This window comes from Mus musculus, chromosome 12, assembly GCF_000001635.26.
Source record: "Mus musculus strain C57BL/6J chromosome 12, GRCm38.p6 C57BL/6J".
In the NCBI taxonomy this organism is placed as follows: Eukaryota; Metazoa; Chordata; class Mammalia; order Rodentia; family Muridae; genus Mus; species Mus musculus.
The window spans coordinates 57,534,716-57,549,396 of NC_000078.6; the positions used below are offsets into that span (position 1 = coordinate 57,534,716).

The following is a 14,681-nucleotide window of genomic DNA, read 5'->3' on the forward strand; positions in this document are numbered from 1 at the left end:
CTCCATGGTGTCCTTTTCTGGATACCTAGCATGAAAGCCAATGGGGAGCTCCTCAGCTGGGGGCTGGGAGGGATGGCTGCTTACTCTGCGCTTGGGGGGGGGGGGGGGGTAAGGGGGGTGGAGCAGCACCACCAGGACAGAGGGGGCCGGTAGCTAGGGCCCTTGGGCGGCCTCCTGCCCGGCGCGCCCCGGAGGCTGGAGGCCGCGGTGGAGCAGAGTAAACACGGCACTGCGGGGCTCGCCCCACCCCTGCCCGCTCCGGGTCGTCGAAGAGCCCGCGACCCCGCCCTGGGGTGCCCCAGGCTGGACTGGCGAGCTGAGGCCGCACCCTGGTGCGGGTCCCTTGGAGCAAGCCTGGCTGTCCCACCCCGTCTGGCTGGTCCCCTTGCACAGGCTAGAGCCCTGCTTTGCTCTTTTCGTTGGCCAAGCACAATTGTGTTATTGGAGATAATGAATTCAATCCCCATCAAAGGGCATTAGGCTTGCCCGGGCCCTGGAGTTGCTGGTGCCTTTTTTTTTTTTTTTCCCTAGAAATGAAAGGCTGAGGAGGAGAAGAAAAAAAAAAAATCTCTGGGGGAGCCTTTCCCCTGATCGCTGCTTTTGAAGTGAAGGGGCCCGGGCATTGTTGTTCACCTCGTGGCCCATAAGGCTGAAGAAAGCCCGGGCTTTTGATGGGCTGAGAACCGCCTCGGCAATGAGCACTACGGGCCAGGCCGCAGTTCTGCGGGCAGCATATGTCTCAGGGCACCCGGAACCCGTCTGGCGCGCAGGACCGTGGGCCTCCTCCTCCCAGAGGAGCTGGGACTGGACCCAAGGCCAGCACCCAGAGGCGGGAACCCTGGGGTCTGCCCAGGGCTGAGATCCAATTTGATGCCCCCCCACGGATTTGGTGGAGTGGCGCAGGGGGTCCCTTAGAGTAAGCCTTTAGGAGCCAGAACCGCCCTTCCTTCTGGAAAGTAGAGGCCTTGGTGAGGGCCACAGATCCAGCTGATCGGAACCATTCTTTCCGCACCCTAGACCCCAACACAGTTGGCTGAATCCGACTGCAAAGGTGTGCACCTCAAAAAAGGGACCTCTAAGGGTTTTCCACGGGGAGTGACGGACACTGGACCCCAGGAGCGTGCAATTTTCTCACACAGCCAGGAGGGCACTGGCTCACTTTTTAAAAAACAAAAACAAAAAAACAAAAAAAGCAAAAAAAAAAAAAAAAAAAACTTCTTGAAGGCATTTATTTTCATTGCCCCAATGCGAACTGACCCCACCTGGATCCATCCTCTCACCCTTCCAGCCCCCCACCCCCTCCTCTGAACTCTTCGGTCCCAGGCTTGGCCACAGAAACCTTAGGGCTCCTGTCAGGGCCCTCCCTACCTCGGACCTCCTCCCTCTGCCCGAAGGATCCGGGTTATCCGCCCCATTAATATATTAGCCAGGCATAACACAAAGGAAGCGCGTGTCGGCAGAAGGCCTTGTGACTCCAGGGAGAGGCCAGGAAACCTGGACAATGCCCTGCCCACTTCACCGCACCTTGCAGACCCAGTCAGTGTATCCGCCTCCACCTGAAAAATGGTCATAACTGGGCGTCTAGGCGTGAAGCTCAAAGCTCCTAGGTGGAACCCAAAGCTAGACAAATGTCCCACCAAAAACGTTCCAGCCGCCTAGTTAGTGCAGAGAAAACCGGTGTTGGGGAGCACAGAAGATACAAGACACTGATTTCCTCCCTCCTGCGTAAAGGACCCTTAAAATTACATCCATAAACGAAACAAACCTCCACAGAGACCCTTACAGTCTTCTCATTCAATCGACGTTTTAAAAATAGCTTCTCGATGTCAGAGAAAGGGGAAAAGAAGAAGAAAAGGAGAATCTGAGGCGGTGATTGGACAAGCAATAGGGGAACAAACTTCAGAGGAAACGGGAAGAACCCCAGACTTCTACTTTCTTTGATTATTCCCAATTTCCAGGCAATGCTTTGGAGTGGAGGGGAGAATTTCCAGGTGGTTTCTCTTAGGTTCAAGGGCTTCAGGGCCCCCCTATGTGTAATCCTTAAGAGGAGTTTGGGAAGGTAGAAGGCGACTTTATGAGTAGAACTTTGAATCCTGTTTCCCCGGGTGCCCCAGGTCAGGTTCTGTGTCGGATTTCAACAGACTAGCATCTCACCTGGATTCTAAAGCCCGGAACACAGCCCTTTCCTCCCCAGATTTTAAGGGATGATACCCTGCCTCGAAATTCCAAGTCCACTGCAGTTTTAGCGCACTCCAAAGTATCCTGAGGTAGCATTTCTAAGCCTCCGCTCGCGGGGCTGCAGAGCTGTGTGATCGTAGCTATAGCAATTGGAGAGCTAGAGAGAAATAGAGGCAAGAAAGTCAGTAAAAGTGAGTGACTTCTCCCTAGGTCAGGTTTTAAAATGTTTGGAATGAAAATGTGTTTTACAGGTGACAACTGAACTTCTTAGGTATTCTCCAGTCCCACACTGCTGGAGGAAAGGGGGCGGGGGTGAGGCTTGTAAACCCAGCTGTGCAAAGTTCAATGAATGGAGCTGGCCTGGGAGGGAAAAAGAGAAATACCAATGGCATCATTATGTCCCAAAGTTAACTATTTGGAAGGTAGAGGAGACTTAAAGAAGTCTATGTTAGATGTATTTGGACAGCTAACTACTAACCTTAGGTAGAACTAATGTGGCTACTTTTTAAAATGTCTTCTCTATGCGGTGGATTGATTCGAATGACGTTCTGAGCTCTGCTATGCTATTTTGCCCTTACATTCTTAGTCTCCTGGGACTCTCTTGAGGTGTAATTACACTTTCAATTTGGGTAAATTTTATACCTAAATTTCAACATAATTTGATTACCTATTTAGGTCAGGGTGGCTTGTAATAATCTCTTCTTGCGCTCAATTATCTTGAACCAAGGGGCATTTTCTAACTGCATTTGGTTGTAAAACACATCCACAATTCAAGCAAATAGTTAATTTTCAAGACAATTTTTAAAAGTTTATTAAATACATACTACATAATTTAAGCAATTTTATTTTCAATGAGGTTTTTTCCCTCTTGACATATTGAAGTGTCACATTAAAATACATTATAGCTAAATGTTCTATGATATTACTGCTAAATCAACAGAAAGCCAATTGATCTTGGGGAAAGGTTAATTAATTTGGGCTACAGGTCTCCTACTTTCGTCTGTAATGAAAAGAATTTCTATTGATCAAGGCAGGTTTTTTTGTAAAGAAACTTAATAAGCATTTTTCCTGGAACTAAGATCAATATTTTAAATGCCAAAACAACAGAATTTCCTAATTTTATCATTCTTGGAATTCTCTCCTGTCGTGGTTCATTCAAAACGGTTAAACTCGAGAAAAAAAAAATGTTTAACAGTTTCAGTAAAATCCGCCTTCTGAAAAAAGAAAGCAGAAGTTAAGAACTTCACTAGCATATGCTTATTTTCATCGCTTATTATTTCCCATCCGTCTTTCTGAAGTGTGGGAGGCCACTAAGGGACAATAGAAATTGGATTTTATCTTTGAGATTTGAAGGTGATCTCGGCCGATCTCACAGAAACCGGGCTGAGCTGCCTTCTGCTTGGGAACACTTCGGAGTTTTTAGTTGCGCTAAATAGAATTTCCTTATCTTGGGCTCTTTTTTGTTTTGTTTTGTTTTCAATCAAGGTTTAAAAGGGTTTCAGAGCTGAGCTTCTAAACACAAGGTGAAAGTCATTATTGAGGCTCCCCTCCCAGGAAGGCGCTGCACTCACTACCCAAAGGCCTTTCGGTGCTACTGTTTACTCCGTGGCGTGGCGGATCCCACGGCCCCTGGAGCTTTCCACTTGGGTCAGTTGGAAGCCTTTTCCCTCCTCGCTGCCCCCGCTTCCGGCCCCTCCCCCATCCCGAGCAAAATTCAAAAAAAAAAAAAAAAAAAACCACCCTCAGCTCTGGCCATTTACTGAGCCCTGGGCGCCCACTTTCTGGAGGATGAAGCAACAGTGAAGAAAACAGGACCCGGGGTCTAAAACGGGGTGAGGGCGGAGGACGCCCTGGTCGTTCGCAGGCGGTGCTCTCGGGAGGGTCCCTGCGCGCCGCTGGAAGCACAGATGTTTTCTTCCTGGCCCGGACGCGGCGCCCTGGCCGGGCGATCCGGCGTTTGTGTGTCAGGGTTTCCGAGGAAGGGATTACGCAGCGGGAGCGACTCGGCCAGGCAGGCCGCGGGGTGGGCTTGAAACCCGGCGCCCGGTCTCCTTTGTTGACTTTTAGGTCTGTAGCTCAACAGAAGATTTATTCGCTAGGAGGGGAAAATGCCCAAACAATGAAGAACTAACTGCATTTGTCACCTCGGGATGCTTGCGCGGTCCGCTCTACCCCTTCTGCCCCGGCAACCATCTGTCCGGGGCCCCCAGCCTGCGTGCATCTATAGGCGCGCCTTGTCCCGAGGTGGCACAGAGAGCGTAGACGCAGAACCCGGTGCGAAGCCCACGGGGCGGGAGCACAGCCCGCAGGCGCCTGTGAGCCAAGCAGGACTCGCCGCTCTGGCTTCCAGCATCCTGCATCCCCTGTCCTTAGGGCGGCTTGGACCACAGGCACCTCGCCTCTTCAAACTCAGAAAACTCCAGGAAGAGTCAAGGATCAAGAACTAAGACCTGCACAAACCTGGAGGAGAAAGGAACTGCACCCGAAGTTAGACTTTCGTTTCGGGACAACATGAGAAAAGCAAAGGCCGAAGATCACGCTTTTGTATTACATAAGAGTTTGAATTTGCTGGCATTTATTTACCCGCTGTATGTGTAACTGTTGAGATCGAAACCTTTTCCGTCTTTGGGATACGCTTGGTGTCCTTTAGAGGACTCGGAATTGAGTTTTGAAATTACTCACGCCAGCAATTTCTCTTTCCTCCTTTCATTAGTCGCAGAGAGCAAAGCAGGGATTGCTGGATTTTTCTCAAGTGGCTACGTGGCACCCCTTCTCTCATCTGGGGAGGTAATTACGCGATAATTAAGCGACTGGCAGGGCTCTTTTTATCTTGTCTGTAGTGTGGAGAGCTGTGATCACAGTACAGGCTGCCCAAGTTCAAGCCCTGGTGAGGATGGAGTTCACACCCGAGGGCTCAGGCAGGCCGGCCTCTGCTTTGGCTTGTGCCTGTTATTGTTGGTGTCAATCCGAACAAGCCTTACAAAGAAATAGGTGGACTGGAAAGTGAGCCTACTATCAAAGGAGATTAATGATTTTGTGATCTCAAGCAACTACGGGGTGTGAAGCTGCATTTCAAAGCTTCTTACAAGGCAAACAAGCCGTCAGCTTTAACTTCTTAGAAACAATATTTTAAAAATATCTTCACAAAACACAAAACAGCAGCTACCCTGAAATACTCACAAAGCTTGCCTCGGCAGGAATGAATGAACTGCCCTCCTCCCCACCCTCCAAACCCTCTATGATAGCTAAGTTTTGTTTCCCTGTTAATGTGAGGGTTCAGAGTCTGTGGTAGACAACTTAATTTTAGCAGACACAGTTGCTATTTCATTCTTATTCAAATACTTCTTGAATTAGAAGAAATAGAGAATTGATCATTTAATTTCAAACCACGGGGAAAAAAAGACTAAAAAGAGGCACAGAAGGCTTACCCCCCCACACACACACCCAAAGAAAAAGACTCTCAAGTAAACATTACCGGTAATAATTAAAAAAAAAAAAAAAACTTAGTTCTTGGAATAGTGTCAGGATGCCTATCTGGTTTAATTGAATCCCCCTTTGCCACGTTTTATTAGTTACACATTCAAGTTGTAAATGCACTCATTTTATTTTAATTATATCCCTGTTTTTCCTTGATATGAAATTTCAGAATTTGAAAAATATACCATTCAGAAGACCTATTTTGGATTCTAATTAAAGATCTAGTTTGGATTTTAAGTGAAAGAGAAAAACAGAAATTCTTTGTCGTTAACATGTGATTTATTTAAATTCCTTAACTGCAAATGATCAGGAACATAATCCACAGATTAAACTCTTGTATTATTTTTGTTATTGAAATCAAAATATCTTAATTACAAATCACATCGATAAAAATTAACATCTTAATTTGTCAATTTAACCATCACTTAAAGCAATTTCGGCTGTAAAGAAAAGGAGTAAACCATGCAATAAATTAACATTGAGAAGGCAAAGAGGAATAATAATGAAACCCGTTTGTCTAAAACTAACACCACGTCCAACTGTGGAAAGTGCATTAACACTGGATGAGCCAAGAATAGGATGGCAAGAACTAAAATGGCCACAATTGGGATTTTGGAATTCGGGACCAAATTTTGAAATGCATTTCTTATAACTTCTCTCTCAATAGTATGATACTTCCTTTTTTCCCCCTGGAGTGGGGGTGGGGGAATCCTTTAAACGGTATACATACACAAAAGCTAATTTTATACATGTGACCTCAGCATGACATGACCATGATGGCTCTCTGAAAAGCAAGAGCAGAATTAGGGAGGAAGGCAGTTCCTGAAGAACTGGATTTCCAGCGTAGGTGGGTAGAGAGGACAAGTGTGGAGAGGCATCCTTGTAACTTGGCCAGTCAGGCAATTTTTGAAAATGTCTATCACCTAGCTATTACCTCTACGTGTTATGCAAAGTTGAACGAGGTCTTCATATCTGGGCATGATATTAAGTCCATAGACATGTATATTCATTTCACTTAAGGACGTCCGAGATCTGAATGCATCCAGAATGTAAGGTGAAAGCAAAGGGCTCCAATGTGCATAACCGGTTTATACCTTCCTGCATAAAGGCAGCACTGCCTTTCAATACTCTCAAGAGCCCCTACTGTCTACTTGGTTTCTTTACCACTTCCATCTTTACTGAGTTAAGAGTATTGCCACAGACCTGTAAACTCGTGTGGTGGGCCTAACAACAACAACAACAACAAAAAGAGCACGAACAAATATTTTACAAACTTGACCATCTTCTTTTTAAATAAGCCCTGCAGGAACTAGAATGTGTCCGCAGGGGAAGGAGTGAAAGGGAGAAAGGGGAGGAAGATTTTCTATATATACATTTGTGGATCATTAAATGTTGCCAGAAAAAAAAAAGTGTTGGTATGGAGTCGGTAGTATTTGTGGTAATACACACAATGAGTGTTGAATACAATAATAAAGTAACAGTCCTTTGAACTGGGGAAAATTGTGCGTGAAAAATAAAACTATTTGGAATTTTATTATGTGGTTGGTTTGGTGTGTGTGTGTCTGTGTGTGTGTGTGTGGTTTTGTTTGTTTGCTGTTGGTTTTTCTCTCCTGCTACCAGGTTGGCCATGCAGACAAAACCCTCAGTTCTGGGAGCTAGGAAGTATTTAGCACGGGTCTGGAATACACACCTTGGTAGTAGGCTGGCTCCAGGGCTGAGGGCTCGATGGGGCTCCTCGTGGCCACTGAGGCGCTGCCAAGGGGCAGACTGGCGGGCAAGGTAGCGCCATAAGGAGAGTACTGCAGCGCCTGCTCGTATGCCTTGAAGTCCAGCTTGTGCTGTTGCTCGGAGGAGGACATGAGGTTGTTGATGGAGAAGGGGTGATTAAAGGAGTAGTGGGGATCCCCTTTCAGATGCAGCTGAGATTCGTGGGGTGCCAGGCCGTGAGCCGGGTGAGAGGGGGGTACAGATGCTAGCGCCCCTGGCCCGGAGCTTATGGGGGGCGCAGATGAAGACGCTGGAGACTTCAACTCCGAAGCGCCCCCTGTCGCCGTGGCCCCGCTGTGGTCCAGAGTCTGGGGGCTGGCGGCGGGCCCTGGGGCCGGCGCGCCCTCTAGCTGGCTAGCCTTTCCGTGCACACCCCGGTGAAGGGGTGACTCGGCGCTGGGGTTCCCCGGGCCTGAGGGGTCCTTGCGACTTTCTGGGCCCCCTTTGGAGCCGCCGCCCCCACTCCCACCTCCGGCCCCCGGCTGCTTCTCACACTTGAAGCGCTTTTGGCGGCGCAAGTAGCAGCCGTTCTCGAACATGTTGCCGGAGTCCGGGTGCAGCGTCCAGTAGGAGCCCTTGCCTGGCTTGTCCGGGGATCGTGCCACCTTGACGAAACAATCGTTGAAGGACAGCGAGTGGCGGATGGAGTTCTGCCAGCGCTGCTGGTTCTGGCGGTAATAGGGGAAGAGGTCCATGATCCACTGGTAGATCTCGCTCAGCGTGAGCATCTTGCTGGGCGCCTGCTGGATGGCCATCGTGATGAGCGAGATGTAGGAGTAAGGCGGCTTGGCGTGAGGGTAGCTGCGCTTGAATGTCTTGGCGTCGCCGCCGCCCCCCGCGCGGCTGCGGCCCAGGTTGGACGGCGCGTACGCCATGGGACTCATGCACGGGTTCATGGCGGCGGCGTAGGGACCCAGGCCGTTCATGGAGGTGGCGGGCTGCGCGCCCATGGAGCCCATGCCTCCCGGGCTCAGCGCCGTACCCATGGCCGTGACGCCCGCCGCAGTCATGCTGTTCATGGCGCCTGCAGAGGCCCCTGGCATGCCAGCCACAGCACCGGGACTCAGGCCGGCCCCTAAGCCCGTGTTGGCGTAGGACATGTTGAAGGAAGCCGGGGTCATGTTGCCGCTCGTGGTCATGGTGTTCATGGTCATGTAGGTGTTCATGGAGTTCATAGAGCCCAGGCCGGAGTTCATGTTGCTGACAGGGACAGAGGAGTAGGCCTGGAGCGGAGACAGCGAGGGAAGAGGCCCCGAAGGGCGGGGTTAGTAGTGTGCCCCAGAGTTTGGCTGGCCCAGGGTGAGCCCGGGGCGAGCTAACAGCATTTCTGCAAAGCTCCGGAACTCCCCAGCCAGGGCAAACTGTTAGGCGCCTTTTCCTGACCACGCAAAGATGGCTTACATAGCGGGGGCGTGGGGGAGAATCCTAGCGCTGCAAGCAGGAAAGATTAATGCTCACAGAAAATATGTCCCCGGGAAGATGCATAATCGCCTTACAAGCCTGGATCAGGGGCTGGCTTTTAAGGTCCCTTCATTTCATCCACGGCAGGCTAGATCCAAGGATCCAATCCCAGACCAGCCTAGACAACTTGCCTTTTGGCCCGGTCAATTTTGAAATTCCGAAAATAGAATTTATGTCGGAGCCCCTGCTTCTTCACTTCACCCACACAGGCCTGCTTGAGTGATCAACCGGGTACCAGCTAGACACCCACCCTGTGGAGGGCTGGCAGGCACCGCTGATCGCACATCGGGATGCATCGTGCTGGCTGCTGTTAAACTCTCACCCATATTGGCCTATTTGTCAATATGACCCTCCCTCCGTCCCAATTACTCATCTCCCAGCAACTGGCTTTGTCTTAAGAGTTGGTGCCAAAGATGACTTTCTGTTATTATATTTAGAAATGTTTTCCACCTACTTGTAACAATGATAGTATTTTAAAAAAGAAGCAAACTTATCAGTTAAATAAAGTTCTGGGAAAAAAAATAAAATGAAAAAAAAAAAAAAGCTGCACACCAGAACAACGCGGTGCATACAATTAACTTTAGCGTGACTTTGCATGTATAGCTCTTCACGCTATACAAAACCTCGCGTTAATTCTGTTACCTGTTTGTAGTCCTCTGGCAATTGAAAACTTTGGTAACACAATTCACACACACACACACACACACACACACACACACACACACACACACACACACACCCTGTAACCGATAGTTGCTGCTGCTCACACCAAAGCCTAGGCTTTAGAGCTATAGTTCGGACCAACTTAAAATTCCCAAGTGAAACTCTACTTGCTTTCTCTTAATGCTATTCTGCTTCCTAATTCTCAGCTTTGAGATGTAAGAAAGCTCTTTCTATGGGGGTCTTCTCTGGTGGGCCGAGGTGATTGCATCAAAATTAAACTCCTGAAAGTGGTCTGAGCGCCTACTAAAAGTTATCGGTAAGCGAAATCTCCATCCGTAGCAGTCGAGATAATAACTAGGTGGCTAAAAAACAAGAGTCCTGACGTATAACTGCTTATTTGGTAATCTAACAGAAAATATTGACGTCCTTAAATTTATGTTCATCAGCAAATGTAACTCCATGTGAAACTATAAGAGATGAATAGATTTCAAAAAGAAGACTCAAAAAAGAGATGGTTCCCAAAGAAACACAGAAACGAATAAATAAATCGCCGCGAAGGTCTTTTCGGACTCTGTACTTTTCTGTACAGATCTTAAAGTACTTTGGGATTTATTTCTAGTCCTCTCTCCAAGATCGCACGAGGCTTTCTCGGTAAGCGCTTTCGATAACGGTAATTACACTTTTGAAGGTAATCGGCAGCTGTTTCTAGAAAATACTTTCAATAGGTAGTGGCCCTGCCTGTACCTGATTCTCCTCGCAATGCTTTTGTGCACAATGTAAAATAAACCCAGTGAACATGCCACCAAGGGGACAATGAAGAGAAACAGGTTCTTGGCCCCGAGTTCTGGAAAAAGATTCTGTTCGCACTAGCGCCACCCAGCGGTCCTAGAGACGAACGAATAGACACTTTTCTACAAATGGCTTTTGAAGAATTAAGTTTTATAAAATTTAGAAATCATTCTTTACGAAAAACTCCAACTTCTGCAACAGATCATTTTTATCCAAAGACGTCGGCTAATTACATGGTGTGACCGAGAGGCCTCCCGGTAAGCGAGCACCGACTCTCTCAGTTATTCTTTACTCAAGCCAGAGCCCGCCTGCCCGCCCGCGGCTCCCGGGGCTGGGCTCCAGCCCCGGCTCTCTAGCGGGCAAAGACAAGTGCTTCCCTTCCGGAGCCCGTGTTTTCAAAGCCCAGAGTTTCCCAAAACTCTCCGCTGGTTGCAAGCGCCAGGACCCAGCGGGCAGCGGGCTGATCGAGAGGTCGGGTGGGGGCCACACTGGAAGCCGCGCCTCGGGCGAGCCGCCCCCACCCCGCCCGCCCCAGTCCGGGCAGGAGCCCACCTCGCCTGAGTCTCCCCGGACACCGACTCTGGGGACGCCCCACCGCCTCCCCGCCTCTCACCTCCTGCGTGTCCGCGTAGTAGCTGTTCCAGTCGTTGCTCTCATGCCCTTCCATCTTCACAGTCCCTAACATCCTGGAGCCAGCCCGGCCGACACAACCATCCAACCCTGTGCGGAGCGACGGGCGGGTGCGCTGCTCGGGGCGGGGGAGGGGCGCGGAGCCGCTGCGGTCACCGGAGCGCTCGAGGGCCCAGCGCCACCCGGGCGAGGAGGAAGCCCGGCGCTGCGGGGCGCGGCGTGCGCGGCGGCGGCGGCGCGGCGCGGCGGGAGGGGGCAGCGCCGGGGACAGGAGGCGGCCGCGGAGCGCGGCGCCCGGCAGCGCCTCCGCGGGAAGTGAGCGGGCGGCCTGTGCGAAGCGAGTGCAGTTGAGCTGATGTGGATCTTACGTCGCCGGAGTGCCCACCTCCTCGTCCTCTCCCCATTTGTCCGCCGCACAAAGACGCTCGCACCTACAAAGCCCGAGGTGCACCTGTGAGGCGGCCGCCCGCCAGTCCAGCCGCCGCGCCTCCCGCCCCGCCGCGCCAGCGCCGCGCGCCCCCCGCGCCCCTCCCGCCATCCCCTCCCCCAAACCTGGCCCTCACTTTGTTTACAAAGCAGTATAATTGGTTTAAGCCTCGCGGCTAGGGAAAGAGGAAAATAGGGCGGGTGTGTGTGTGACCCCCTTTGGAAAAGGAAAAAAAGAGAAAGAAAAGAAAAGGAAAAAAAAGAAGAAAAGGAAAAATAGGCGGTGCCTTGGAGGACAGGCCAGGGCTCTGGACCCAAAGAGCTGTGCTGCGGGAGAAGGACCTGGGTGGTGGCATCAGAGCTACAGCGCAAGGATCGTGCTCGCTGAATGACCCCGAGTTCCCTCCTAGAGGTGCTCACCACCCCCTGGACCTTACTACGACTCCGCTCTTGGTCCACTTGGCTCCTTTGCTCCCCTCATCCTGATTCTTGACCCAAAGTTCAACCCTGGAAGACTACCCCTACTTCCCGGCCTTCGGGGCTTGGAGAGGGGAAAAGCCCCACTTTTGCCTCGTCACTAGAAACCCAGTCATCTGAGTCAGCCGAGCAAAGTGACGTTAGGCCGACCTGGGCTCCTGGCGAGCAGAACGGAGGCGCTGCCACGAAACTCGTACCTGCGGCTAAGAGCAGGTGAGTCACAGCACCGTTTTATATTTTTATGACATAACTTTTTTTTTCCGCCTCAGTCCACTCCACTCCCCTTGTCAACTGCAGCGATCAGAAAGAGGAAGAAACTGCGCGCAGATGTTTGTGTGATAAGGCAGGCGGATCCTAGTCAAGCCTGCCTCTCTGCCGGGCTCCTCCTCCTCCTCCTCCCCCCCTTCTACAGCCTCTGGGACCAAGCTAGAGGCGACCGTCTGGTTTCTGATAGAGAAAGGTCAGGGGGAGGGGACATCTTCCTAAACACCGGCATAAACTGGGAGTGTATGGGCCTGGGTGCTGGAACGCATCTGCCACGCTAAATGAGGTGCCAGCCTGAAGCTGGAGTCAGCCCACAGAGGTGCCTGGTCGTCTCTGAGCTGGAAGAGCAGGGCTAGGCTATCAGACTCTCAAAAGGTCCTGGGTAGATGGGGAAAATTCTCCCCCACTCAAAGTCTCTCGCTTTCTTCCAGTTCTTCATAGTTAGTGGCTTGCCCTCGTATCCAGCGGAAAGAGACTAACCAAAGAGATTAGGCTAGACAGAGTGTGTGATAGGTTTGGAGAAGGTGCTTACCCCCCCCCCCATTGACTGCAAGTGTTCGTGAAAATGTATACTACCTCGTGCATTTCGAAGTAAGTGTGACTGTGCGGCCCTTCCTGTGTGTTGCTCCAGTCTGTAGGTATACTAGATTTCCATTAGAAACAATCAAGTTAACTTTAAAGTCACCAAGAGACTAAAATATTCTTGGTTTGCAAAGCTTTTTTTTTAAGGTAATTAATCTCATGTGAAGGAATGTGTTTTCACTTGTCTTCCAAATAGATTACCCCCCCCCCAACACACACACACTCCGTGCTTTGTTCTTTTAAATCTTTCTTCCCTGAAATCTGGCAAGAGAATCAGGTTAAATCCTTGAACCAAATAAATCTCTTAGATCAGTAGGAGAGCAGAGAAGGTGAAGATGTGTAGTTAAGGAAATAAAAAAAAAGATAAAAGCATTGGATTACAATTCCTTTTTGAACAAAAAGTGTGTGTGTGTGTGTGTGTGTGTGTGTGTGTGTGTGTGTGTGTGTGTGTAGACATCACATTATAAGCAAAGGAATGAGAGTGAAATTAAATCCGCCTGGAACACAACAGAGCAGACAACTCTCCCCAACTGCAATTTGCCCCTGTGACTAGAAGTCACTCCCATCGGCTGTGTAAATGTACCTGTGGATATATGTCAGAAACTAATTCTTTTTGCAAAGTTCCCACCGACAGCAGGATCTCCGTTTCATTTGTAAAACGCGGGGATGCGTGGCTTCCTCAGTCTGGTCCTGGGGACTTCCAGCAGGGCCGAGAAGCTTCCTTGTTCCTGCATGGTTGATTGTCTGATGTCCTCTTGGCTTTTCTACAGCAGCAGCTAGCATGACTTGGACGGTTCCTGTGGGTAGTAACAACTTAGCAATATATATATATATATAGTGTATAACAAGTTGATGACTTTTGGGGGGCCCTGTCATGTGGAAGGAGTTAATTAAAATATCACACGTCCTTTCAGCCCGGTTTCCAAATCTACTTTGCCCCCCTTTCAAGTCTACTTAAAAGGCGAAGGGGGCCATTCATAGCGTGAGACCACATTGAAGTTTCTCAAAAGCATCGTCAAAATCCGAGAGTGGTGTTACAGAATGGACTCTGCTCCCTTTAAAGCCTTGATCCGGGTGTTCTTGGGTTTGTGGCAACAACACAGCGCCTCCTGCACGTACGTTCCCGCAATGCCGGCGGGCTAGACTGGATTGAACCGGGGAAGGTGCCAGGCAGCAGGGGCTTTGACTCAGAGTGGACTGAAGCCACGAAGTAGGAAAAGCAGTACTTCAGTTACTTCTTTGCATTTAGTGAAGGCCTTTGTGGACACCTAACAAATTCTGTTGGTGAAGTTGTTTAGTGCACCAAGAGACCAGGTTCCCCCAGATTAAAAAGTGAAACAGTGGGGTCATTTCCTTCTAAGTCTTCGACTTGGCAACCGCACCTCCCCCCAACCCGCGTGGCGGCGGGAGGGAGGGGAAGCGAAGGGCTGTTGCCTTCACTTTCTGCTTAGTTGGTACCCAGATAAGGAGTCCAAGCATCCTAAACCTTGTTGTATCTAACATCTTTCCACCAGTAGGCCCCTATGACATAGAAGACAGGGCAATTATACCTGCCTTCAACTTGGGGGCGGCGGCGGGGGGTGGTGGTGGACTGAGAGAACGCAAGAGAAGGGAACCACGCCACGTGGTCTCTTCTGTGATGCCCATACCGAACTTGCCCAGGATCAGGATTGTCGGCCATAGCCTAGGTCGCCCCAGGTAGCCTAAAGGCTAAAGTATATCCAGGAAGCCAAGGGCAGTCGGGAAGGCGGTCTGCTCTGGTATGCCAGTCGGTTTCAACAGAGGAAGCAGCTCTGTCATGCCTGGAAGCTGATCCAGCTATGGCCTTCAAAGCTATCTGCTCAATGCCCCACCAGTAGCACAAGGTCCCTTGACTGACTCTTCTGCCTTAGCCTACCCTTCCCAGAGTGACCTGGGAATCCCGCAGGTTATCACGGGACAGAAGGACGCAAGGGATGTGGCATGAA

General features: G+C 50.2%; 2 protein-coding genes across 20 annotated transcripts in view; one reads left to right on the forward strand and one right to left on the reverse strand.

Moving 5' to 3' along the window:
• Positions 1-5,912: 5,912 nt before the first annotated feature.
• Positions 5,913-13,314, reverse strand: Foxa1 (forkhead box A1). Of its 6 annotated transcripts, none has more exons than XM_017314962.2 (3): positions 13,298-13,314; positions 10,949-11,396; positions 5,913-8,645 (listed from the first exon to the last, which is right to left on the reverse strand). In XM_017314962.2, the coding sequence occupies exons 2-3, from the start codon at positions 11,018-11,020 to the stop codon at positions 7,311-7,313; spliced, it is 1,407 nt and encodes a 468-aa protein (XP_017170451.1). In that variant the 5' UTR covers positions 11,021-11,396; positions 13,298-13,314; the 3' UTR covers positions 5,913-7,310. The 6 variants fall into 6 exon arrangements, with proteins under 6 accessions (XP_017170451.1, XP_006515546.1, XP_006515542.1 ...); XM_006515483.1 differs by lacking the exon at positions 13,298-13,314 and adding an exon at positions 12,066-12,196; XM_006515479.4 differs by lacking the exon at positions 13,298-13,314 and adding an exon at positions 12,019-12,112.
• The window catches only part of Ttc6 (tetratricopeptide repeat domain 6), a 191,208-nt gene continuing 188,515 nt past the window's right edge, over positions 11,989-14,681 (forward strand). For all 14 annotated transcript variants that reach the window (XR_001780477.2, XR_001780479.2, XR_001780482.2 and 11 more), the window contains exon 1: positions 11,989-12,081. The gene's annotated coding sequence lies outside the window, so the exon portion shown is untranslated. The remainder of the gene's footprint in view (positions 12,082-14,681) is intronic.

Bases quoted from the DNA above. Each gene is read 5' to 3' on its own strand.
- Foxa1 (XM_017314962.2), bottom strand. From the start codon at position 11,020: ATGTTAGGGACTGTGAAGATGGAAGGGCATGAGAGCAACGACTGGAAC. The intron at 8,646-10,948 runs GTGAGAGGCGGG...TCTCCGCTCCAG, and splicing joins ACTACGCGGACACGCAGGAG to GCCTACTCCTCTGTCCCTGT.